The sequence below is a fragment of the Aedes aegypti genome, chromosome 3 (assembly GCF_002204515.2).
Source record: "Aedes aegypti strain LVP_AGWG chromosome 3, AaegL5.0 Primary Assembly, whole genome shotgun sequence".
Lineage (NCBI taxonomy): Eukaryota > Metazoa > Arthropoda > Insecta > Diptera > Culicidae > Aedes > Aedes aegypti.
Window position 1 is genome coordinate 288,491,920 of NC_035109.1, and position 26,169 is coordinate 288,518,088.

General features: G+C 36.5%; 1 protein-coding gene across 14 annotated transcripts in view; it reads left to right on the forward strand.

Moving 5' to 3' along the window:
* LOC5575390 (solute carrier family 12 member 4) overlaps positions 1–26,169 on the forward strand; it is a 791,918-nt gene that overhangs the window by 609,427 nt on the left and 156,322 nt on the right. For all 14 annotated transcript variants that reach the window (XM_021849571.1, XM_021849567.1, XM_021849570.1 and 11 more), the window contains one exon: positions 3,982–4,084. In XM_021849571.1, the coding sequence (XP_021705263.1) occupies positions 3,982–4,084 (103 nt within the window). The remainder of the gene's footprint in view (positions 1–3,981; positions 4,085–26,169) is intronic.

Consider the following 26,169-nt stretch of genomic DNA (forward strand, 5'->3'; position numbering starts at 1 on the left):
ATAAACTGTCGAGTTCCCTGGAAGATTACCTCGCAACATCCTAAGCATAACTCATGTATCGAGATTTTCCTGAAGGAATCCCTGCAAGAATTCCCGAAGGAAACTCTCAAGAAATCCCTATAGGAAGTCATAAAGTTATTTCTTGTAGAATCACTAGATGGGTTTCTGGTGGGATCTCCGGGAAAAATCCTAGAGGAAATCTCAGGAATAATTCCTAGAGGTATCTCGAGAAACCACTGAGGATAATCTGTGGAAGTTTTACTGAGGGAATCACTGTAGGCATTCCGGCAGAAACTCCCGGTGAAAACGCTAGAAAAATTCCTGGAATAGTCCTTAGAGGAATCGCTTGACAAAATTCATGAACGAATTGCTGAAGATTTTTCTGGAGCCCTATCGGAATTGGTCTAGAAAATCTGGTAGCGAACAAGGATCTTCCTGGAGGAACCTCTGGCAAAACTGCTAGTGGAATCCCGGAAGAAAAAGCTGTAGGGACTACGATGGAGATTATCTTGGAGAAATTACTGGAAAAAATCCTTGCAGAAATCTACGATTTTATTCTGGATAAATCTCTGAAGGAATTCTCGAGAGGAATTCTTGAAGGAAATTCTGGAGGTTTTCTTGGATGATTAATGGAAATTTTCGGATTTTACAACAGAATCAACTGGAATCTTAAAAGTCTAGTAATTTCATAATTTTATGTTGCTATAATCTCAAGATCTCTCCATACGATACAGATTTTCTAGCTAAAATTCAAAAATTCTCAGAAAAATCTTTGATGTTAAATCAGCATAAAATTCTCATGCACATAAAGGGAATGCCAGATTTGTTGCAAATTTACACAAAATGAATTTGAATTTGCGAATACATGAATTTGCGTCTATTCTCGATTATGCGATGTATAACGGGAATGTAGTAATATTCATATTTTCACATGATTTGTCATGTGAATAAGTGGCATTACCTTTATATGTATGGTTTTATTGATTTTATGCTGCACTCTGAATAGAATTTTCTTTGGGTAACCAGGTATAATATGCTCCTCCTTAAGAAAAAATGGAAATATATCTGTCAAAAGCACTATCTCTAATAGGAAAACGACATCAATAGTCTTATTATCTTACTAGTTGGTTAAAAAATGTAAGTTTGTTCGAAAAATGTACCTAATTTACTGAAAATAACATATTTTTTTACAATCATCTAGATCTCGCACTTCAAAAGAAGTGATTTCTTCAGGAATTCTCTTATACATTTTTAATAGAATTCTTGGGAAATTTATTCTAAAATTCTGCCAAGAAATAATAGAAGCATTTGTTGTAAGAATTTTACATCGATTTCCTCATAACGAAGTTCTTTTTTTTTTTTTTTTTTTTTAAATCTTTATTTGAGTGTATTTTAACACACGAGGGCTAGTTCTACACTATAACGAAGTTCTTCCAGTTCCATAACTGACTGTTAGCAATGTCCATGGACGGCTCATTATTACCTTTTTAAAAGATCACTGAGAGATCATCATTCGAGTGTTTGAGGATTACTCCAAAGATATTTCCGGCATACATTTCTTGAAAGATTACTGCAAGATTAAAAAAATATGTAAGAAAGATTGGAAATGCCTGCTACGTCAATAACATCAATTTTAGATCCATTTTCTCGTAAAACAATACATGTAGAACGAAATTTAGAAAAAAAATTCCTTCGATTTAACGTAACCTCGATATAACGTAACGAAAATAAAAAATCGAGTTACGTTATATCGAGGTATTTAATATTTTATTATATTCTATGAAAATACCAAATATTCTCCAAATTTTCTTAATTCATCACTTCATATTCCGAGGAGAATTACTCTGTAGTTGAAACGGCAATAATAAATAGTTATTATAATAACTTCTGTTTTAAGAGTAGATATGTAGAATGTGCAATAATTATAATTATTGCACATTCTACATATCTACTCTTAAAACTTTTGAAAAAATATAAGAAGTTAATTTTCTATGTTTTTTTTATAAACATCTTTCATTTCTTGAATAATTCCATTTAAGATGTGAAAAATATGAAAAAAAACAACAAAATTTCAAATTTCTTGAATTTTTCAAAAAAAAAATTCGTTTTCTAGACATACCTTTAAATATCCTTAATCTAAAAAAAACTGAGAGCATAAAGAACATTTTGTTTGGAAAATTCATGATTCATGCATAAAAGTTTATATATAGTGCATTTTGTTTATATTGTTGATTTATATTTTTAAGAGTGTTTTAAGAAGTAAATATATTCAAAAACTACTGAAATTTAATTGCCCCACTTATTTAAAACCAATGGAAAACTAACTATAAGCTCATATATTAGTCATGTTTCAGTTATTATATCTAACATTCAACCAGCCGATTCAACCAGTACCATCGATTGATGTAAATTTGGGCCATAAAACAGAACAACTTAATAAGTTTTGACCAATAATATCCTGTCTCCTAAAAGCCTTGAATAGCTTAAACAAAAGTAAATAAAAAACCGAATTCAGGACAAACAAGAATAAAATATTGCCAAGTGAACGAAAAGCCTGATGGGAACTTAATATTGACACGCTTTTTGAGAAAATTTGTTTCGAAATAATAATAAAAAAATCATTCAAAAATAACATTCTTGCTGTGTTAAATATTAAGATGTTTGCCCATTTCCATGCTTATCAAAACAAGTGATAGAGTGCCTTTTTCTGGTGGAGACTGTATTTTGTTTAATGAGAGGGTTTTATTTCTTTTAAAAGGAAATAATAAGAGATTTTATGGATTTGTTTAATACAATTTAAATGATGATCAAGTGTCCACGATTCACAAACATTCCATAAGTTCCTTAAGTTGTTTAATTTTCCTTTCCACAGTAAGCAAACATTTACTTCGGTAAGCCAAAGGAAAACGCAGTAATACTATTTACTACAACTTTATTAATATTACAACAAGCACTTAGCGTCTTCCACCTAATGCTGTCACCGTAAGCCCCCCTTGAAAAACTGAAAACCTCCACTGTATTCAGAGACGAAGTCGTCTTTATGTGCTCTGCTGCTACTATAGCAAGCGGTTCAAACGCCCGCCCAGCAGAGTCCATTCTATGCGTTTTTCTTCATTGTACAAGTTTTACTTAACAATGTCCGTCCATCCATAATTTCTGCAAACAAATTTGACTTGACTTAATTAAATTATGCATTGCCTGGCGCTGTGCTAGCTATCTGCGGCACGATGGGGAGATATCAGTCACTGGTATTCTAGACAACCGAGCGACCAATTGAAGGAATCGCATTAAGAGGAGAGCGATTCAACATGAACCAGCGGCTCGGAATAATCTCTGTTCATTACCAAACTTCTAGTTTTGTTCAACTTTATATTAAACAATGATTTTGTATCATCATAAACAATAATAAGAGTTTTAAGAATGAAGCACTAGAAAGCTTATAAGATTTTAAAATACATTTATTATTCAATAACCAACCCTGTGTTTGGATGCTTTTGTTTTTAATTCTTATTTAATCTGTTTATCTATCTTCTATATACAAATAAAAATGTAATGGTAATTTTTTCGACAGTTTCGCATCATTAGTAACTGAAAAGAATAGGAACGTTAAAAACCATTAGTAAAACAAAAAGATTTTCATATTTGCAAAAATAATAATGCGAAGCGTGCAAAAATGTTCGTTTGCGAAAAATGATACATAGATCTAAAATATACATTTGGGGTAAAAGTGTCTTTAAAACAAACTTTTTTTTTATTATATTTAAATTTGGAATTAACGACTTACAAAACAATTTACGTTCTTTGTTTAAGAGCAACCAGATGGAGACACCTGGCTGCTATTTCTTTCATACTGTTATTTAGAAAGATAGCTTATGAAAATGCAAAGTGGTGCGTTCTGCATCATACTCTCCTATTCCTCCAACTGTAATCTCCTTTTTTCTCAATTTTCATCTGAATTCGTTTTATTTTTTCTTTTCGCAGATCGCTCGGGCCCGAGTTCGGCGGCGCTGTTGGGATGTTGTTCTACACGGGAACGACACTGGCGGCCGCTATGTACATAGTCGGTGCGGTTGAAATCGTGCTGGTAAGTAGAACTGTTTTGGCTTTCAACGTTTCTTGCACTACTACCTAGCTACTCTCCCGGCATTATATCCTACCACAGAAAACAAACGAATGATGAATCTTTTACTGGAACTAGTGTATTTCGCGAGAAGGTTTCTTTGGAGTCAGAGTGAAAGCGAATTAAATTTACAGTGACGGTAATAACGATGACTATGATGGAAATAGGCAGACGGATAGACGGATAGATACAAGTTGCATTGTAATCTTGAGCTGATATGCTATGATTGTAACATTTGGTAAAGTAGGGGAAATCAGGGAATAATCGACACTCTAAATAAATGTAAACCGAATTAAGTACTACACCATTTAATTCCACTAGAGTTTGTATCCTTTGACAGATACGCGTATTTCGACCTCAACTGCAAGGCCGTCTTCAGTGTCGTGTACTAGACGTGACTTCTTCGACTTCGATTCATCAGCATATCTCTTATAATGACATACTATTTTTTATGGAAGACAGATCTCGAGTCACCTGTCAATCTGTCATACAAACACCGAGATGTGTTCCAGAGTAGAGCCAATTTGGAGTCTTTCATCATTGACTCGCAATGAACCAATTTATTTCAATGACAAATGAGTCAACATACATTTTTGTCCTAACGCTCCGAAGTAAGCAAAAACACGGCTATTGATTTGCTTTTAGCACTCCGAAGTCTATTAGCTCCACCAAATACCTCACCCACCAAACGGATATACCTAATCCTCCCCAATCCGTTCGAGATAACGATCTCCTCCTGTCGAAGCATTGACAGCATTTTCGCCGAAACATGTGCGACAGGCAAAATTGATAAATCACTTTTCCTAACTGAAAAGACATTAGTCAATCGAGAGATGTGCGTGCGTCTGGCAAGCCAACCATCATTTGCGATGCGATGGTGTCACCGCGTGGGATAGTGTCCCACGGTCTGCGCTTCAACAACTTCACGGTGTCTATGGAACCGAGGATTGATTTAAGAGAATAAATAAAGACTACCCATTACAAAAAAAAATTAGAACATGTTGCATAATCTGGAATCAAATTGATCACTGGGGATAATTTGGCCAGGCCAGTACCAAATCGATGTTCCTTCCAAGGTTAGTGAATGTCATACATTCCATGTTTTCTTGCTTATGATAACCTACGTATTTTTTTTTTTTAATTATGATTTATCGTTTACACAACTACCGTTAAAACTAAACATTTTATTGTAAATTGGATTAAATTAACAAATTGTGTAAAATTTGCGAAAAAGTTACACATCTTCTCGGTTAGAACCGAAGTCATGACTCCCTGCTCACTAGACAGGGCGCGTTACCCCTACACCACGAGAGTACTCATTTACGCAGAAGTAAACCTAAATTCGAATTCAACTCAATAATTACGCGGTCCTCTTTCGCCAAGCGCCATGCCTAGGCGAGAGCGCAGTATTTATTAGAAGACCGAGAAGACGTGTAGCTTTTTCACAATCAATAATCAAAATGACTTGTCAATTTTATGATTTAAAATTTTCTCATAGTGGTAAATATAGATCATAGATTTTTTTTTTTTCGAACAATCTTCTGCTATTATAAGGCTTTTTTCAACGTTTTGAAGGGGCTCCGCAGCTTGTAGGTTGAAGCGCCCATCTAGCGAACAAGGAGCCTTGGGTTCGAACCCCACCGGAGCACGTGGTTTCTTTTCGTAGTTTCAATTTCCATTTGTACATTTGATCCGTGTTTCGTCGTGTACATGTAAACTTCAAAACGTTAAACAAAAACCTTATAACAACAAGTTTCCTTAGGCGGGAATTGACTACATGATCAATAATTAACTATGCAATCTTCTGCTAATTTTCGAAGATCTTTAGTTCTGGTCTACAAGGTGTACCCGCAGGACTATGCTTAGCCTAAGCACTTGATTTCTGCTTCATGAGACACCAAGGAGTTGACCCCGGAGTGGTCGTTTTGAAAGAGGTTCCCCATAACACCATGAGTAAGGGAGAATCGACTGTAGTTTTTGAAAATATTATTTGAATGTTCTGTAAACTTGCATTTATGAGTACAAGAAAACTTTAAACCATAAAATTTATAGGCCAATGCAATAATTTCCACATTACAGCAAAAATCTTAAATTTTTCTGTATTATACAAGATTTTGTTTAATTTTGAAGTTTAATTGTAACTAACTTGTTTTTCATGAAAATATATAATGGTTTAGGAATAAACATATAGACGAAACATCCTTATAAATATCAAACTTCAGTAGAAATTGTATTTTTAGGAATGCTGCATAAACAATAAATTTGCCGTTTTGTGAAATTATTATTATACTTCCAACCAAATTTCATTAATCATGTTCTGTCAAAGGGATGGTCACTCTACGCAGTGTGCCTTGCGCAGCTATGAGCCTATGCATGCTATAAAACGTTTGACTTTTACTGTGCGCTCTGTTTTCAAGCTGTCCGTGAGAGAGAGCTAGACAGCACCTACACACGGCGCATAGTAAAAGTCAAAAGAACAAAGGAATTTATGGCTCGTACAGAGGCTCATGGCACGTTTCGGCACGCAGACTGGCACATTTTGTTTATGAAATTGCCATCTCAGCAATCATTGAGTTTTCTGAGTTGTTTGCTAAATGCCAAACACAGATTTCACCAAGGTTTTTATAATGACAGGTTTACCGATGTAAGCAGTCAGTGGGTGCGCGGTGTGATTAGCTGCAGGGAAGGTGGAAGTAACAGCTGGCGAGTTGGCTAGCTGGCAGGTTTGTGTACACTGTTTTCACTCTATCGTTTCTATGGCGTTGTTAGGGAATGTTTACGCCAATAAACATAAATACAGTGAAGTGAAAATTTTCCCCAGTATTGATGAGCTATTTTATCGCGAATCAAATTTTCGTCGTTGATGTAGTATTCCTAGTCGCTGAATAGTAGTTTACGAAACAAGTTGCAGAATGACGATTTTTACAGCACGAGACTTAAATTTGCATTTACATTTTTTTTTTTGTAATTTCGTAGAAGACCACCAGAAATTATATCGGAATGCATTCACCATTACTATACAATTTCTGCAAAATTGTTGCGTTATGATTCATTACGCAACTCAAAACAGTTGCGTAATGAATCATTACAGCACTGGTTTCAGTTGCGTAATGACTATTCCCGCACTGCAAACTTCAGTGCAGGAAAGTAGGCCGTTTCATGACAGATTGGCGTGATGAAAAACAGCCTATTACGATAAGAAATTGCAAAAAAAGAAAAGTGATTACAAACTTGAAAAGTTGTCTAACAAATGCATGTAATGCGTGTAAATGTGGAAATTTCGAATAGTTCTGCGGGTGAGAGCCACCCACCACCGACGGTCCACCGATGAAGGAGTGGATCTGCTACTAAATCGATAGTGAATAAAAAGTATGAAAATATCTTCTTCTTTCTGGCGTTGCGTCCCCACTGGGACAGAGCCTGCTTCTCAGCTTAGTGTTCCTATGAGCACTTCCACAGTTATTAACTAAGAGCTTACTATGCCAATGACCATTTTTGCATGTGTATATCGTGTGGCAGGTACGAAGATACTCTATGCCCTGGGAAGTCGAGAAAATTTCCAACCCGAAAAGACCCTCGACCGGTGGGATTCGAACCCACGACCCTCAGCTTGGTCTTGCTGAATAGTTGCGCGTTTACCGCTACGGCTATCTGGGCCCCGAAAATGAAAATATACAAACTAAAATTAGTGGCCTTGCCATCAGTTCATTGCGAATTCCAAACGTAAGGAAATGGGTGAAAAAATGGACAAAAGTTGTAATATCTCATCTAAACTTAACATAGCAGTTAATTTATAAAGAATATACAGCCCTCAATATTGAAGACTGTGTAACCTTCAAGACAATATTGAACATGCAGACCACGGAATATCCATACTATGTTTTCGTTAAATAGCCTCTGGTTTACCAAATTTTCTATTACCTAGTCCTGCGTAAATAACGGCAGTATTATGTTTAAACTTTAATTTCAAAAATGGGTACAAATTAGAACCTTGACACTTTTGATCATGTTTGACGTTTATGTAGTCGATAAAAACGCCACATGGGTTCAACTTTTGAGCACTGGGGTTGTTCCTATCTAATATTTCGGAAGGGACACGGAAAACAAAATACAGCCGAAATTTGAGTTTAAACCGAGAAGTATGACAAAATCTCAAAAACCAGAAAAAATATGTTGTGATCTTACACGTACGAAAAACATTCAAAAATTGAATAAACATTTGTTTCTGGCCTAAACTTTTGTACTAGAAATGGGAGAAGGCTTCAAGACCCTATCGTCTTTCACTCGACTACTGGTACTATGTCAGATCTCCTCTTTATGAAAAACTATGTATTTTAATCTGTCGTAAGGTACTACAGCCCGTTCAAAAAGTTCCAAAAATCATAAACTACGACTCGTCACAATACGGTACCAGAAAAATCAATCAGTGTTCCATTTGAGGCTTACCGGAACCGATATCAGAACATCCAGATAGGGTCATGTCCTGTTATTGGTATATGGCGCCATGTCTATTTACTGACAGATGAAAAATTACCAGCTTCAAGCCGTCGAACGCTACCAATATATAAAATTCCCTTAGTGTCTCTTATACTAGATGACCATGTGGCCACAATGGTCCTAAACTGCTCCGGATAGTATCTTTATATCTAAGTGTCCATCATATAATCATTTAACCCTCTAATACCCAACCCCGCCTTTAGACGGGGTACACTTAGCAAATTTGTGTATTTTTTAGTAACTCGAAAATAAAAAAGATTTTATTTTTGGCTGAAACCTTGACTCATAACACGCATATTAGAAGTTCTTTATGACTTCTAAAACTTTTTTGTATTTTTGAAAAATGTTTGAAAAATGGTATTCTTATATGACCTACAAATGCCTGGGGTTAATTCAACGTCTTATGTAAAAAATCGTATCTCTAATATTTTTCTACAATCAACCTATCACAGAAGCAGAGCCTGAAGGTATTGAATTAATTTCAAATCTGTTTTTCCGTTAGTAACACGGAAAATAAAATATCCTTCAGAAAAAAATTCAAAACTTAATATTTTTAAAAGTACCGTAAAATGTGATTTTTTATAATTTCCAAAAATCAGTACTCAGGAGAGGCTTCAAGAAAAAATAAAAAATAATAGGGATGTTCAAAAATAAAAATTATAAAAATTAAAAACCAAAATTCATAGATTTGCGAATAAAAATAAATCATTGCCCAAAACGTGTTTAGAACGATTTCAGATAACGAAAAATGATATATAGAACGAAAATAAAAATTTGGGTATTAGAGGGTTAATCGATGTTTTGGAGTGATTCAATGTATCTACTATAGAGTATCCTGTTTTGGCTGCCTTAGGTGTCTCATACGTCTTTGGTCCTATTTTAAAACTACGCTAGTTTTCAAAAATATTCATAGCTTTCCGAAAGATTTCCGATCTAATCGTTGTGGAATCATCTATATCGGTTGAGAATAGGGTCCTAAAGCCCTGTCCCAATTTAAGTAACAAACGCTTAAGTTTATGCCAGAAACACAAGACTCGCAAAACTTGTGTTCTCGACCTAAAAGCCATTGGTAACCGAGAGTGCAGCTTGTTGTTATTATAATCAGCCTATCCATTTGAAGAAGATAATCTCAAGTACTACTCCAAAAATCGATGCGAAAAATGTATCACTATTTTCTATATATGTTGTGTACAACCCATAAAATTTGGAACTTCATCGGTTCACTTAAACTCGTGATTTGCTTCTGCATACTTTTGATGATAATTGTTAGAGTGAGACAAAAAATATGAAAAATATCACGGTCTCCCGTGTCACCTTAAGATATTCTCGTTGATTTAAGCCTAAACAATTTTTTACGGTTTTTGAGATTTTATCACACCCCTTAATTCAAACTAAAATTTTAGGCATATTTTAGTTTCTGTGTCCCTTTCGAAATGTCAGATCAAGCGCGTGCTAGAATAAGGGCGTAAGTCACATGATCCATTTCTCTTCATCGATCCTCTCTTCGGTGAATAAAGGTGACAAGATGTATGTTTGTTAGCATTTTTAACTCAAGAATGCTTGGCAGCGATGCAATCTTGCGTCCTAACTTAGGACTCCTAAGGTAAAAAAAAAATGCTGACAAACTTGGATCTTGTCATATTTATTCACAGATGATTGATGAAGAGAAATCGATCATGCGACTTACGCCCTTATTTTAACATACGCTTGAGAAAAGAACAACCCCAGGGTAACTAAAAGCCCTGTGGAATATGTTATAGCCGTTATTTCAGGTGGAAAAATTGCTAAGAACATGCTCTTTCGTATTATTGAAAAAAAAAACAAAATTCATTAAACACTTAAGAACCAAATTGACAAAGTTATTATCAGGTAAAGAAAAAAAAGATCGATTTTCTATGTTGTACTGTAAAGGTTAACTGCTGGAGTGCAACGAAGTACTGATTTTGAGGAAACTAATTTTACATTATTTGAATTTCTAACGATAACATAACACAAAGTTGTGAAATAGTAATCAATTTGCCCCCGAGTTAAGTTTCCACACAAAATTTGTATGAGAAAATGACCCTCGAAATATCATTTCCATTTTCGCACCAAATGATAGGAGTGGGTCAATGCTTGCATTCGGTAGATGCTCCAGAGATACTTATTTTCCTAGATAATGCTCTTCTACGAAAGACACCGTGACTTCAATCTGAACATTTTTCGTTGAACAGAAAACACGTCACTCACCGAATGACGCCTAATCGAATCACCATCGGCTGGGAGTTGAATCCGAATTGTGCAACAATTGGAGCCATCTCTGCCAACTAATGCACGCAATAACTGGCATATCGATGAGCTGTGAGATATTATTGTGCAGCATATGTTTCCGGTGTTTCCTCTGTCGTGTAGGGATGATGTTCGGTTGGTCCATGAGTGCCGACCGACCCAGTCTTGAATATGCACATATATTTATATGGATAGAGATATGTGGGAAAGGGTGTCCCAAACAAAATAATGTTCGAGAAGTTATGGTGACTGGACTGAAATATATGCTTGTGTACTACGGTAGTAAAAATTGGTTTTCATGGTTACCTTGAAATTTTCGTGAAATGGAAAAAAAAAATTCAAGTTGCTGCCATTTTGGCAATTTTTGACGGATTGTTAAACGGAACGTTAAAATACGACTGTGACTATGACTTTTTGAGTACAGATTTTTTCTTGGGACACCCTATTGTGAATGCTGTATGGACCCGCACACGTTCGCCTATTATTGCTATAACCACGGTCGGGTCCGGCCGGGCACAATGCTTCAGCTCCGATGTTGGCGAGATACCTAGTGGTCGAACGAAGAATATAGAGACGTTTCCCCAGTGAAATTCAATTATCATGTGACCGCACTTTCCGCACATATTTTCTCCGATAGAGCTATGAATTTGCGGAAGAAGCGACGACTGAGCGCCACCATCGTACTTTGGGTCGATAAGCAGGCGTGGTTATGGTTCTGTGGTCGACAGTACCATGTAGCACTCTAATTGTTCTCCAATTGGCTTCCGGAAACCATCGTTTAGATGGTTTTGATTTCGTTCAGCTTCGATACGTGAGGATTTCATTTCCATTGAGGACGATTGTGCGTGAAGGGAAATCTTGTGGATATGGGTCTACGTTAAAAAGAGTCCCTAGCCATATAAGCCTTCCTTAGTCTAGGGGTTAGAGTCCTCGGCTACAAAGCAAGGCCATGCTGAAGGTGTCTGGGTTCGATTCCCGGTCGGTCCAGGATCGTTTCGTAATGGAAATTTCCTTGACTTCCCTGGGCATAGAGTATCATTGTACCTGCCACACGATATAGAGTAAGGTGGGGCAAAAGTTCGACCTTAGTGGTATAATCAAAGTTTCCATGAAAATAATACCAGATAAAACAAAACAAATACCATACAGCGAACCATCAACATATTGGCTATAACTTTGCTGAACAAACTTGTGTCAAAATATTTACCCATTTTTAGTTATAACAGTTTCAAAATTGATTGTCTTAGACGAACTTTTGCCCCACCGGTGGGGCAAAAGTTCGAATCTAGTGTGGGGCAAAAGTTCGTTGGCTAAAACACAAAATATCAATACTTTTATGACAGGCATACTTTACACCAGCCGTAAACTTATGTTTGCCGAAAAATACACACTAAATTTTCATAAAAAATGCCCAAACAGGGTTAATTGTAATACACCCAAAAAATAGCAGTTTTTCGCAAAACTAAGTGAAAATGTAAAATTTTTGTGACATTTTTCGCACGATCAAGCAAATTTCGCTAAATTTGAAGATAATATGTAGATTTCAGGAAATTTGAAAAATTTTCCGTGGGTTTATACATGGGTCGAACTTTTGCCCCGCAGATTCGAACTTTTGCCCCGCTATGGGCCAAAAATTGATTCCAATTATTTATGGAAAAACTAATACACGTCAAAGCATCCTTATGATAGGCCTAGAAACGCCCTTACATAAAAAATTGAAAAATATTTTATCTTCATTTGGTTCCATGCATCGAAAGTTTGACCAAATATTACAATATTTACGTCGAAAAACAACAAATAGCCATAACTTTTCCATATCTCAATCGATTTTTATGAAATTGGGAGTGACAGTCTCTTACTTGAATAGCATTCGAACCACCATGACATTTCTAAGTTTTGATTTGATTTGAGCTAGAAATCTTAAAAAGAAACTCTTGCCCCACTCGAACTTTTGCCCCACTTTACTCTACAGTTGTGTTCAGAATAATAGTAGTGAAAGCCGATTTTCATACAAAATGCTCAACTTTGGCATGCTGTAACTTTGTTTCCATTTGAGCAATCGGCATGAAATTTTGGCTGTGAACTACAAATATACTCAATTTCATTATCACAAGATTTGAGAATTTTCACACTACCGGCTGAAAAGTTAAGCACCAGGTGAAATCGCTCAAAATAATAGTAGTTTTAATAATTTAAATATCTGCTGTATTTTGAGTTTTTGAATTTTTCTTTCTTCATTGTTTCAACCATATTCACCCAAGCTATAAATGTATAAACAAGCCAATTTTTTAAAAAATTGTTGCTGAACAAAAATTTACAAAAGAAAAACTGCTTTCGTCCTGACAGCTGTAGGGGAATTCGGGGTAAAACCGACACCCTAAGCTTATTGATAAAATTTATGTACTTTAGCTTGTTAAACGAACCCAAAATTGTTGTAGAATCACATATTGGTTATAAATCTATCAATCCTTGTAATCGCTGGATGATATATTAAGGTTATATAGTAATTTAAATCAAATTGATATTGCATCATTTTTAGGTGAGACAATTGAGAGTGCGGGTAAGATCGACACCCTGTTGGGGTAAAACCGACACATGCACTTTGAGTAAAATTTATACGTTGTAAACATCACCATCACATTTCATATTTGAGTGATTCCAAGCAACAGCACCAAAATTTGGTAAATTTTTTAATTCATTTTTTTCTATTGAGCTGAAACTTTGCACAGTTTTTCAGTTCCATCTAAATCGTCATTTTCCGATATCAAATCTTCAAGTTGAGTCACGACTAACTTTTCAAAAGGGTGTATGTGAAAATGGTTCAAAAATATTCAAAAAGCTGCACAGCAAAAACGGTTCGTTCGATTGTTAGACAACTAAAGAAACAAAGTTAGACAACTAAATAAAGATTCCAAAAAAATACACACGGTAAAAAAAATTATTTTTTGCATTAAAAAACATAATTTTTGACACAAAAACTCAAATATCTCAAAACCCTATCGGAATACCAACGTAATTTTTTGAGGAAAAACGGTCCATTATATTAGCTATCTACCATAAAAATTTGGTGATGGTAAACCAATAAACAAAAAAGTTATGACATTTCAAACATGTCACAATTTTCACATTTAGTAGAAAAAAAAAATTTTTTTCGGTGTAAATTATTACGGGAACCGCAGTTTGTTGCTGATTTTATTGTTAAGGGCCTTGCGTGAATTAAACAAGTCGTTTTCATGTATTCATTAGTATTATGTATATTATATTTATAAATATTATGTATATGTATAAATATTATATGTATATGTATATATGTATAAATTAAAATGAATTAACAGATTACACGAAAATAATTTTTTTTTTTTACCAGGATATTTTTTTTAGAGTATGATCGATGAGTTTCTAAATGTTATATATAAACTTTAAAAGTTTTAGATTTGGGTATGCGTTATGAGATCATGAAAACATTTTATTAATACTTATTTATTTATTTATTGTTATTCAATTTTTTTACAATATCGAACACTTTTGCATCATTATCAGTACAGTTCGAGTATAGTTTTGCTTTAATTTTATTTTCTGACAATGGAATGAAACAGTGAAATTTTTGGGTTCCTTGGATCGTTTTCGCGTTATTATATTGCTCGCTGAGCTCTGATGCCGTTAATTCGTACTCTTCAGTAGTAGTAAAACAAAATGATAATTTTGTTAAATCTTCTTCTTTTCTGCGATTCGCCCAATCAAATAGTTCTTTTGCAGTTTTAATTGGATGCTCACGTTCTTTGGCTAAACTTGCTCTTGTGGCCATGCGCTTTATGGTTCCTCCAATAGCATCACAAGGACCTTTGCCATGTGACGTAGCAAAGAAATGCCATTCTGCATCAATTCCGTACTTTGATTTAAATTGACATAGGCTCGAAAAATTCTTACGGTTTTTGTACTGCGATGCTGCTCCATCAGACATGAAATATATCTTTCTGATTTCTTTATCCTTATCAACGCGTAAAAAGTTAATCATTTTGGCAATGAACAAATTTACAGATACTGAGTCGTGTCTTAAATCTTCGGAAATTACAATAAAACTAAAATGTTCAATTTGCGTACTTCCATTGAAATAAATAACGAATGGATGAATTGTAGCTTGTTTTACGTTCCAGTGATGGGACTGCACTTCATCTTGCAATACAAAGCTATAGTTTTCAGAAAAATCACAAATGACTAAAAATTCACCATCTTGTAATGTATTTTTCGTATTTTTTAAAAAGCGGGATTGCTCTGTTTTAATAAAGTCGTGAGGAATTAAACTTTCTAATTTCAAGCAAAAAAATGACACAAACTCATCTACAGGTTTTACAATAGTTTCTAGGTCACACCTATCCGTGGTCACCCATTGCTCAAATGTTTGTTTGTTTGTTTTATTAACGACACTTTACACCAAACAGGTGCATTCGTGTCAGAATAAAAAAAATACATTTCATTTTACAATTCAATTTCATACGTTATTTACAATATTTAGCAATGAACTTGTCTTGCCGTTTTGACCGCTTGTCAAATTTGATTCGCCATCCGGTTACATCATCTGGCTCGGGATCTGGACCCGAATCAGAGTCGGTACTCACATCAACAGTTCTTTCTACTTCCATCTCGTCATCATTGTTGCTGGATATACGAGGCGCGGCCGGTATGGACGCTGCGCTTTGGTCTGCTTTCTTTCGCGGTGGTGAGTTATCCACTGGGCTTATCTGACGAACGTTCCTTTTTGCCTGCTGCTGTCGACGATGTTGCGTTTGTATACATTTCTCGCTCACTTCGACTGGTACACCTATCTGTGTTGGGTTGTCAGCCACACACACAACTTGTTGAGTATCGCATGGAGACTCCATTGTGGGTCGATGTTCTTTCTCGCCCTAGTGGTCACCCATTGCTCAAATGATAACTGATCAATATAATTTTCTTCAAACTCAGCGAATAAAGTATTTTCCAATGATGAAGAATCTGGACAATCCGAACAAGATCGTAGATAGCAATTTGATGTTGTATTTTCACACAAAAGACTACCAGTTAACATTTTAATATCCTTTGATAAATTGATTCTTTTCAAACTATGTAAGATTAGGTTAATATTTTCGTGTGTTATGCACACACAAACATTATGTGTTCCTGAATTGGATAGAAGCTTGCATTGCCTTGGACGAAGGCTTGCAAATGAGGAAAAACCTACCTTAATATTTTCGTTAATTTCCTTGAAGCGTGTATACGCTTCTTTCAAAGTAGTCATCATTAATCGTTTTTGGATTGCTTGACGCTTTCCATCTTTTTTTACAGATACATAATCTTTTTGGCCAGGCATAGCTCTACTTACTTCATCGTCTTCAAAATATTGAATTATTTTTTTTTTGTCTCATCTGTTAATGAAGTACTCGACCTAGCATTTTTGGTTGCAAGACAGTTATTTTTGAATTGTTTTGCCTCTTTTGCTGTATTTCTATTGGTTTTGAACTCATCAATGGCGTCTTGAATAGACCACGAGCTTGGCAGCATCGACAAAATCAATAATTTTTCTTTCCTTGTCGTGGCTAGATTCGAGAACCTTTCCTTCATATTCATAATAACCTCATCGTAGTCTGTATTTTCCACATCCTCAGGTCCTAATTTGAAGAGGTTTCTTCGTACAGCTTCGTTGATTTCACGGTATTTTTTCTCGGGATAATTGACGTAACCCATCTTCGTCCATTTAATCGGATTCACTTTTATTCCAGCTATCCCTTCGTTGAAGCGTTCGATGTTGACCTTCTGGATGCACTCATCTTCTGATTGATTTGTTGAAACAGATGTCGCTGATGGTACCGTGGCAAGACTATCTGCACTTGGTACTTCTGGTAACTCCTCAGTTGTTGTCGGTGCATCTAGTAATTCCTCAGTTGTTGTTGTTTTCGAACTTCCTGCAACCTGATCCACCGATGATGTACAGATTGCTCGTTTGTCAACGTTTAAACGGCAGGACGTACAAATGCGTAAATTTGTATTCAATGTAGACATTGGAGCATAACCAGCCGCTTTCAGTTTATCTATGGTGCTTTCGGTGAGATTTCGTAGCTCTTTCGAACACTTTTTTTCTGCAAACGGCCTGCAACAGTTGAGAAAGCGACTACTCATGTTGCTCGTTAGATTTTAATAAACAAAATCACTTTTAAGTTTTTACTGACTAGTTTGGTGTCGTTTGCTTGACTGAAGAAAATTTTTACAATTAAATCTTTTATAACCATAGTGGTAGTATATTTTTAGCTTTTTCGTGAGTATGTTCATGGTATGTACCTATCATGTTTTTGATGTTGTTGAAGTTACTCGCTTTCTCCCAAATATGATTAACAAAGTCTATTCTCTACCAAGGCGGGTCTATACCCAGGTGTAATCAGATTTTAACTTTGTGGAGAAAACCAGCGCCGAGAAAACCGACCTGCTTTACGTATACTAGATCACCTGGGTATAGACCCGCCTTGTTCTCTACGAGGTCTACTCTAGTCGTATACCTGTATAGAAAACTTTTTTTGTAGCTTTTGTCTTCAATATTAGATTTCTTATAGGTTTCTTTTATCAAAAGAGTTGTGAAGTGTTGAAAATTGAGAGAATTTTTCTTCAGTTACGTATTATAAAAAATATGAAACTATCAAGACTTTAGATCACAACACTGGATCGCGTCTAACTTTCTAATAGATGCTATAATAGTTATGAATAATTAAATAAAATATCATGAAAACAACTTGTTAACCTCATGTGGTACCCTTAACAAAAAATTCAGCAACAAACTGCGGTCCTAAAAAAAATTAACAATGAAAAAAAAAAATTTTCACTAAGTGTCAAATTGTGAAATATTTGAAATGTCATAACTTTTTTGTTTATTGGCTTACCATCACCAAATTTTTATGGTAGATAGCTAATATAATGGACCGTTTTCCCTCAAAAAATTACGTTGGTATTCCGATAGGGTTTTGAGATATTTGAGTTTTTGTGACAAAAATGATGTTTTTAATGCAAAATTTTTTTTTTACTGTGTGTATTTTTTTTTTGAATCTTTATTTAGTTGTCTAACTTTGTTTTTTTTAGTTGTCTAACAATCGAACGAACCGTTTTTGCTGTGCAGCTTTTTGAATATTTTTGAACCATTTTCACATACACCCTTTTGAAAAGTTAGTCGTGACTCAACTTGAAGATTTGATATCGGAAAATGACGATTTAGATGGAACTGAAAAACTGTGCAAAGTTTCAGATATTTTTGAAATGGTCGATCAGAATCGACTTGCATGCCTCCGTGGAATCCCTCTATTCGAAAGAATGCTTTTAACATGACTTTCGACATTTATGACCCCTTCCTCTGAAGGATCATACACATATTACGTAAATTATTGAGGAGAGGCCAAAGATCCACTAAATAAATGTGAAAATTTCAAATGTTCCATGCTAAGATTATAAAGTTGGGGTGAATACACATGGATATTATTAATTTGTGTTCATGTAATGTTTACGTAGATAAAGTTGTAGCGAATAATTGGTTGTGAAAATAAATACTGTTTTATTTTTACAAAACAGAAAAATGTAATTATTTTTAGATAATAAAAACTGTCGAACCATGAGGGTTTGTAAATAAATAATAAGATTAATTTATGTGAAAATATTTCAAACTCTGTTAATTCTTCCATTTTTTTATGAGAAATTTTTCTTCAAGCTTCATCAAATAAGTTGAAATGTGATAACATAAAAATATTTTTTTAATACTTAACGATAGCTTGTAACAAGTTACATAGTGTCATATTAAGTTCGCCGTCCATGAACGTCACTGGAATTCAAAAATAAAGACTCACATAAACTACAGAGATAGTCCTCCGATTAGAAAGATTCCCTGAAATTAGATTATGAAGCAAAGAAAGGTGTCGATTTTACCCAAAATGAAAGTGTCGATCTTACCCCGAGTGGACATTTATTTTTCAATAGCGTTTCCAGCTGTCGTAAAACCAAAAACTAATTTCTCCTTCATGTTGTATCAACGTAAAAATAGTAAATGATGATGTAGACGCAGAACAAATAATGACATTTAAAAAATTTCACATGCGAAATAGTTAAAGAAAAACAGCCAAATATTGCAACTGCTGTTGCTTCTATGTTATCCAATATGATTATGTTGTTTATTTTGGCAGTTTATTGGTAGCGTAAGTTGTAATGTCATTCGAAACACAACATTTCACAAGTTAAGATAGAGCGTGGTGGAAACTGTATGAAAATCTGCTCAAAACATGAAAAATCAAAGGGTGTCGATCTTACCCACAGTGTCGGTTTTACCCTGATTTCCCCTAGTAATGTTGCTTTAAGCTATTTGTTCAACAAACTTTGAATGGTTCGTCACTTCAAGTAACGACATTATTGACTCCAATTTGGAAATTTTCCATGTCAATTGAATGTATTATATTCCTAAGCATGTTAACAAATAATCGTTTATCATGGTCTGATCGCTTATCAAGGTGAGTCCTGTGACTCAACGATCCTCCCCAGTAACAACCATCCCTCCCAGTAACCTTTGTGGAGATGCAGAGGCAAACACGGTCTCCAAATAGCAAAGGTTACACACTAACATTCCTTCCCTCAATCGCACCTGCCTGCAGAGACATCTTCGCCTCTATTTCGTTTGACAGTTATTTCCTTTGAGCAACCATGCAAAAAACTCTTAGAATCGGCTATACACTTATTGATTACAAACGATTTAGGGGCCTATTTAATAAGTCGAGTCGATTACAATAACTCGACTGGAGTCACTGTTTTTCGACGGTAGTCACTCTATGTGACTGAATAACTATGGACAGATGCACGAGTTCACTAATCTGACGTTTGAGCGGTGCCAAATTCACTAGTTGCCATAATCACGGCACCGCTCAATTGTCAAATGATTAATTCGTGCAATGGTCCGTGGAAGTCGACGGGTGACATCTGAAATAAGCATGCTTTCTTTGATCGACAGTAATTGCAGAAGAGTCACACGAAATCGCTCGATTAATAAAATAGACCCCTTAGTTATAAAAACCAATTTCGCTTATGGTTTTAGATGATTGAACACCGAAATTCACTTTGTCCGCGTGGCTTCGTTTACTGTTTCGAATCTCCATGATGAATTCCTTTTTAATGTCTTCATCAATCAAAAGGGTCGGATTTATTGTCCAGTAACCTTTCCCATAGACTGTTACGTTTGAGTTGGTCTCTGTTTCATACTTGATGACCAGAAAATGGTGGTCGAAAAAAGGAGTTGCTAAAGTCCCTTACTAATATTTTAACGGTTCCATTTGAATCTATTTTTAATAAAATACAATTGAAGTCGCCTTATATCATGTTAGAATAGTTCTGTGAGTAAAAAGTATGTCACGTTCTTTATGAAAATCAGATCCAGAATACGCGTAAATGTTGATGAAGTTAATTTCCCCAACTCTGATAGAAGTTATACTCCCATTGTTCAAAAGAACATCAGAAAAATCGATGTTTTTTTTCGTATCAGTACCGCGGATTCTCTGTTATCTTCACTGATATTCACAAAATCCACAAAATATGAAGCTAAAGTTCTCAAAAGCGACATCTTGAAGAAATAAAATATCAATTTCATTACTCCAAACAAAATTTCGTAGCAAGCTCTTTTTTAGTGTAGAGCTGACCGCATGGATGGAAGAAATTTTGCATTCCGTTCCTAGATGGACACTTGCATGAATTATATAAAAAAATCTCAGATGAAACTGGAGGGTTTCATCCAAGATTTAAATGTGGGTGGAGTATTTCCTTGAAAAGAATTGACGCTTTAGAATCGAAGGAAGAATTCCATCAGAATATCTGTAGAAAATCCCTAGAGCAATTGAGTCATCAAAATATGGGAGAACAAATCTCAACTTCAACTTTTTCTACTACCTTATCAACGTTCGCTTTTGAAACCCTGATCGAAACCAATTTTTCTACTCTAGCTAGGTCAAGTACTCAGTCAAAAATTAAGATATAAAAAACGTCCAAAAGCCAAAGTTACGAGCCATAGATGTTCGGGTGATAACTGCTATAAAACTATCAAAATCACGATGACTATCCTTCAATTTTACTACCATCTTTGAGCCTAGTGATAACCATCAAGTTTATGACTTCTCATAATCCACCCTGGATATCCCTTTTCCCATTGAACCGTCGTCGTCGGTAACACATCCCCATTTCACACACCATCATCTGGCGGACATGGAAAAGATCATCGAAAAACCGCTCGGAAGACGGGCCAATAATCGTTTCCACCCAACTGATGATGGGCCAATTCTGAGCGCTCATGCAGGGTTCAGTAATCAAGGCATTCATTTAAATAAAAATGGTCGTCGAATGGTGCGTTTTTATTCTCCCCTGGAGTGGAGAAGTCTTCATAAAATAAGTTTAACGTAGAAGACTACGACTACAACTTGCATCGATATAAAGGTGTTGAACCTTGAACTGATTCTTCGTCATCGAAGGATTGAGGTTAGAAGTTAATTTTCTGTATAATTTTCACCTCAAACGGGTCAAACACGAAATAGGTGACTCTTTATTGAGGAAACTCCCCGGCGAGTGGCCAACGTTATTTCCGGTGGGACACATTCCACTGCGTTCACCAGACCAGACGACCATTAAGTAAGATGAGCCGGATGTCACCTCCGTTGGCCGGCAAATATATTTCAACACAGAACAGAACAGAACAGTGCACGCAACCAGCGAAGAGAGAGCTCTCTGATGGAGATCCCATTTAAAGGTCAAGCTCGTCGTTCTCGTCGTCCTGGTCGTCGTTCACTGTGGGAACTCGAGCGGCCAATAATTTGAAAAAATGACTTTGTTTGCTTCGTTTTCTTTGTGCATCATTTCTAAGTTCTACTTCTAGTATGCCGTGAGACGCCAGAATTATTTTGACCACTAGACGGCACGGAAGCTGCCCATAGTGTCGCCGTCATTGCCATATTCCGTCGTCCATCTGGTGGCAACTGTTTGTTTACTTTTTGCGCTGTGCTTTTAATTGCGTAAGTTCAGAGAAAATTACGCCATCCAGAATGGGGGGGGGGGATGGACATAGAATGGTTTTAATGGCCCATTACTGTCTTCGTGGAAGAGGAAAAGCGTGTGATAAAATGGGATCCCTTGCGTTTGCCGTCAGCTTGCTCCACCAGGCCTTGGACTGGAAGCATTTGGTCAGTGTAAAATGTCGTCCGGGCAGTAAAAGGGGGAATGAAATTCTAAGCTCACTCAGCTAAATTGAGACTTTTTATCGTAATTCAACCTGTTTCAGCAGGGGATACGCGTTGAATCAGTTGGGATTTTCGGTAGAGTTCGAAATACAACACCTAATCCTGTATGACCATCATGATGATCAGAAGATAAGGAGTAGTTTTCGTAGAGTACGTGAAGAGTGCTAAGAGCCAATAGTTTGTGGAATAGCTTCATGAGATGGTTTCCTTTTTGATGACATACCGTTGCTAATCTACTGTAACCATTTTATTAATGAGCAGATATTCAATTTCCTCAAAGGAAAATTGCCTCCACAATTTGCAAATAAATTAGATATTCAACACAAGTTTTATCTTTTCAATAACCTTGATATTGTTTAGATTAGTTCCGCTAGAGGGAACTGAAAGTAGCGCAGCTAGGGTCTTTGAGGCCCGGTGCGGAGTTCGGTTTAGGGGCCCTCAAAATTAAGGTGAACGCCGTCTAAATGTAAGGCACTAATCACCAATCTTCTAGATCTTCCTTTTTTTAAAATACGTTAAGAACAAGATTATTTTATTATCACTTCAAAACAGCATTTTTCCAAAACTCAGTCTATTTTTCACATTTTTAAATAAATTGAAACTTATATTGTAAATCATTTTTCTTGTCTAACGAGCGTTTTGTACATGGTACATTTGGTGCGCCCGTGATTTTTTTTTATTGACCGCAGCTTATTCTGGAGGCCATTGTAGGCACGACTTCCATTGATGATGCGCTCCCGTATTTCACGGCTAACGTTATTGTCAGCCGTCAGCAAGGATCCAAGGTAGACGAACTCGTCGACCACCTCGAAAGTATCCCCGTCTATCGTTACTCTGCTACCTAGGCGAGCCCTGTCGCACTCGGCCCCACCAGATAGCATGTACTTCGTCTTGGTCGCATGCACCACCAGTCCTACTTTTTCAGCATCGTTTTTCTAACGGGTGTACAGATCTACCACCTTTAAATGTTCGGCTGGCAATGTCCATGTCATCCGCGAAGCAAACAAATTGACTGGATCTCGTAAAAATCGTACCCCGGCAATAGCTTAATAAAGCCCAGCCCACCACATAACACCTTCTAGCGCAATATTGTACAACAGGCACGACCAGGCTTGGGAACTGTGACTACTATTTACCACAGTTCATCGATTCTGCCAGTCAACCAAAACACAAAGCAGCAGCAGCATCAATACCATCAGGCGTTGCGCTGCCAACGGGTCACACACTGCTTGAATGTTTTTGTCTCTCCACTATGATCGTTTTCGGGCAGCCATCTCGAGGTGAATGATTGAAAAAAATGTTAAATAATTTAATCGCTAATATTTCACTCGTGTTTTCAATCAATTGAAATCTATTAGCGCTAATAGCAAGAGCACAATCATTCCGTTGTGATACCTATAAACAAGTTCAATTTCATGCTGCCTTTATCGAGCAAAAATGCAAAACCCCGAAAACCGGGAAAATCGTGTCACCACTGTGCTCGAGTCATTCGCATTCGGGTTTGAAAAAATGTTGGGAAGAAGAAGATTACAGTTTTAATGAGCAGTGACATTTTTTGTTGTGAACGGTCGTGGTTTGCTTTGGATTTTGATAGTCGTGTAGAAAAATGTGAATGTCGAGGTGGTAAATGTTTACTACAGTACATTTCCCATCCCTTGGCACGACAGTCCATCACCTTGTCGCAGTCCCCGGCAGGATCCAAACGAACTGAAACCTTCACACAATTTTGCACACCTTCCATTGTCGCCTTTATCAGTCTAGTGAGCTTCCAGGGAAAGCTCTTCGCGTTTAAGATTTTCCACAGCTCTACGCGGTCGATGCTATCGTATGCTGCCTTGAAATCGATAAAAAAGTCGATGCGTTGGGACCTGGTATTCACGACATTTTTTCACTTTGAAGAATTATATACTTATCGTAAGTTGTTTGTTTTCAAAATTTCTTGGTATCAAAATCTGAACTTTTTTGTCAAAATCCGCGAATTTTTAAATCTTAGACGCTTTCCATTTTTGATGATGTATTCACAAATCTAATTTGAAGTTATTTCTAACATGCAGTTAACATATCAAGTCAATTGGTTTGTTAGAAGCAGAGGTCTCCAAACTTGATCATTTTGTATGAAAATCAGCCTTTGTGAACTTTATTCTTTTCAGTATTGTGAAAACTTTTTTTCCAACCGGAGACAAACTGAAAACTTGTAGTAAATAGAATCAAAAAGAGCTTTGGAGAAAAAGGGCTTTGAAGATTTTTAGCAATTTACACTCCATACAAATTACATATAAACCAAAAAAACGAGCCAGGCTAATACGAATTGTAATATATTTTCCATTAGACGGAAAAATCACCTAAAAGAATATTGGAAAGCTAAAAAACAGTTGATTTTTCCAATGTATATAGCTCACAACCCACTTTGCATTTGGGCCCCTCATATCTTTGAACCGACCATCTCGTTTAAAACTCAAATTCAATACGTTAGTTTGTGGAATCCCAAAACGTGTTGAATTTTGTATAAAAGGGTCACCTGATATCTGACCCGGGCCCCTCGAAGCCCAAATCCGGGACTGTTCCCACGAACTCGTTTACTACAGGTGACAGACGACGGAAGATGATCTGGGATATTATCTTGTAGACCGCATTTAGAATGGTGATCGCTCGGAAGTTCTCACAATCTAACTTTTTTTTATTTTATTTTTTTTAAGACACGTACACTAGGCCGTCCCTTATTTTTCGAAAATGCGAAATGTTATAAGTTCGTCATTGTAAAGTCCTCGTTTTGGTAAGAAAAAAATCAGGTAAACATTTGAAGTCTGTACGTGGACGCTAAGTGGTCCCCCAACGACCAAAATGGTATTAGGTGTAGATGACCCCCATGCACCAAATCAAGCACGCTGCTCTAGAGTACGCAACATGAGTTCGAAAAGCCACTAGTAACAAATTGATAATCAGCATAGAATTTTAAGTAAAATAATATGTTATACTGTTGTTATCTTCATAACACTGCACGCTGACACAAAATTCATAACTACAAAGAGATCGTTCAAATATTACGTATCAGAATAGGAAGAGGGAGAGGGTCTTCCGTAGTGTTACGGTCCATACAAAAAAATTAAATTTATCATACAAAAGCTGTTACCTTGGGGTGGGAGGGGTCTAAAATTGGCAAATTTTGCATTACGTAATATTTGAATCATCCTAAAGAAAACAAACTTCTATGCTGATTATCAACACCAGCAGGACAATTTGTTACTGGTGTCTTTTCGTACTCATGCTGCGTGCACTAGAGCAGCGAGCTCGATTTTGCACACGGGGTCATCTACGCCTAATACCTTCAGGGCCGTTGGGGGACCACTTAGCGTCCTCGTACGGACTTCAAATTTTCACCCTTTTTTACCAAAATGAGCACTTTACAATGACGAACTTATAACATTTCGCATTTTCGAAAAATAAAGGACGGCCTAACGTACACGTTAATGCTTCCACTGGACGGTTATGTCCTTTGAAGGAAGCACCACACTAGACAACGGACTAGCATGTAACGCCCAGTGGCACAGTCGAAATACGGTCCTGACGAAAAGTTTTACGGACTGAAGCGGGAATCGAACCCGCACTCCTTGACTAGATGCGGCCTAATGCTAGGTAACACTAATCGCACGGCTACGAAGCCCACTTGTAGCCTTTCTTGTAGACGGTGCAAATTACCCCTTCCTTCCACTCCTCCGGTAGCTGTTCTGTTTCACAGATTGTGCCTATCAGCCGGTGCAAACAAATGGTCAGCCTCTCCAGGTCCATCTTTATGAGTTCGGCTCCTATACCATCCTTACCAGCAGCTTTATTGTTCTTGAGCTGGTGAATGGCATCTTCAACTTCCCTCAAAGTGGGGGCTGGTTGGTTTCCGCAGTACTGACGAAGGCATTTCCTCCGTTGTCCCGTCCTTCATTGCCAGTGCTCTCAGTGCCATTCCACTGCTTCCATCTTTCGATCACCTTACGTTCGTCCGTCAAAATGCTCCCATCCTTA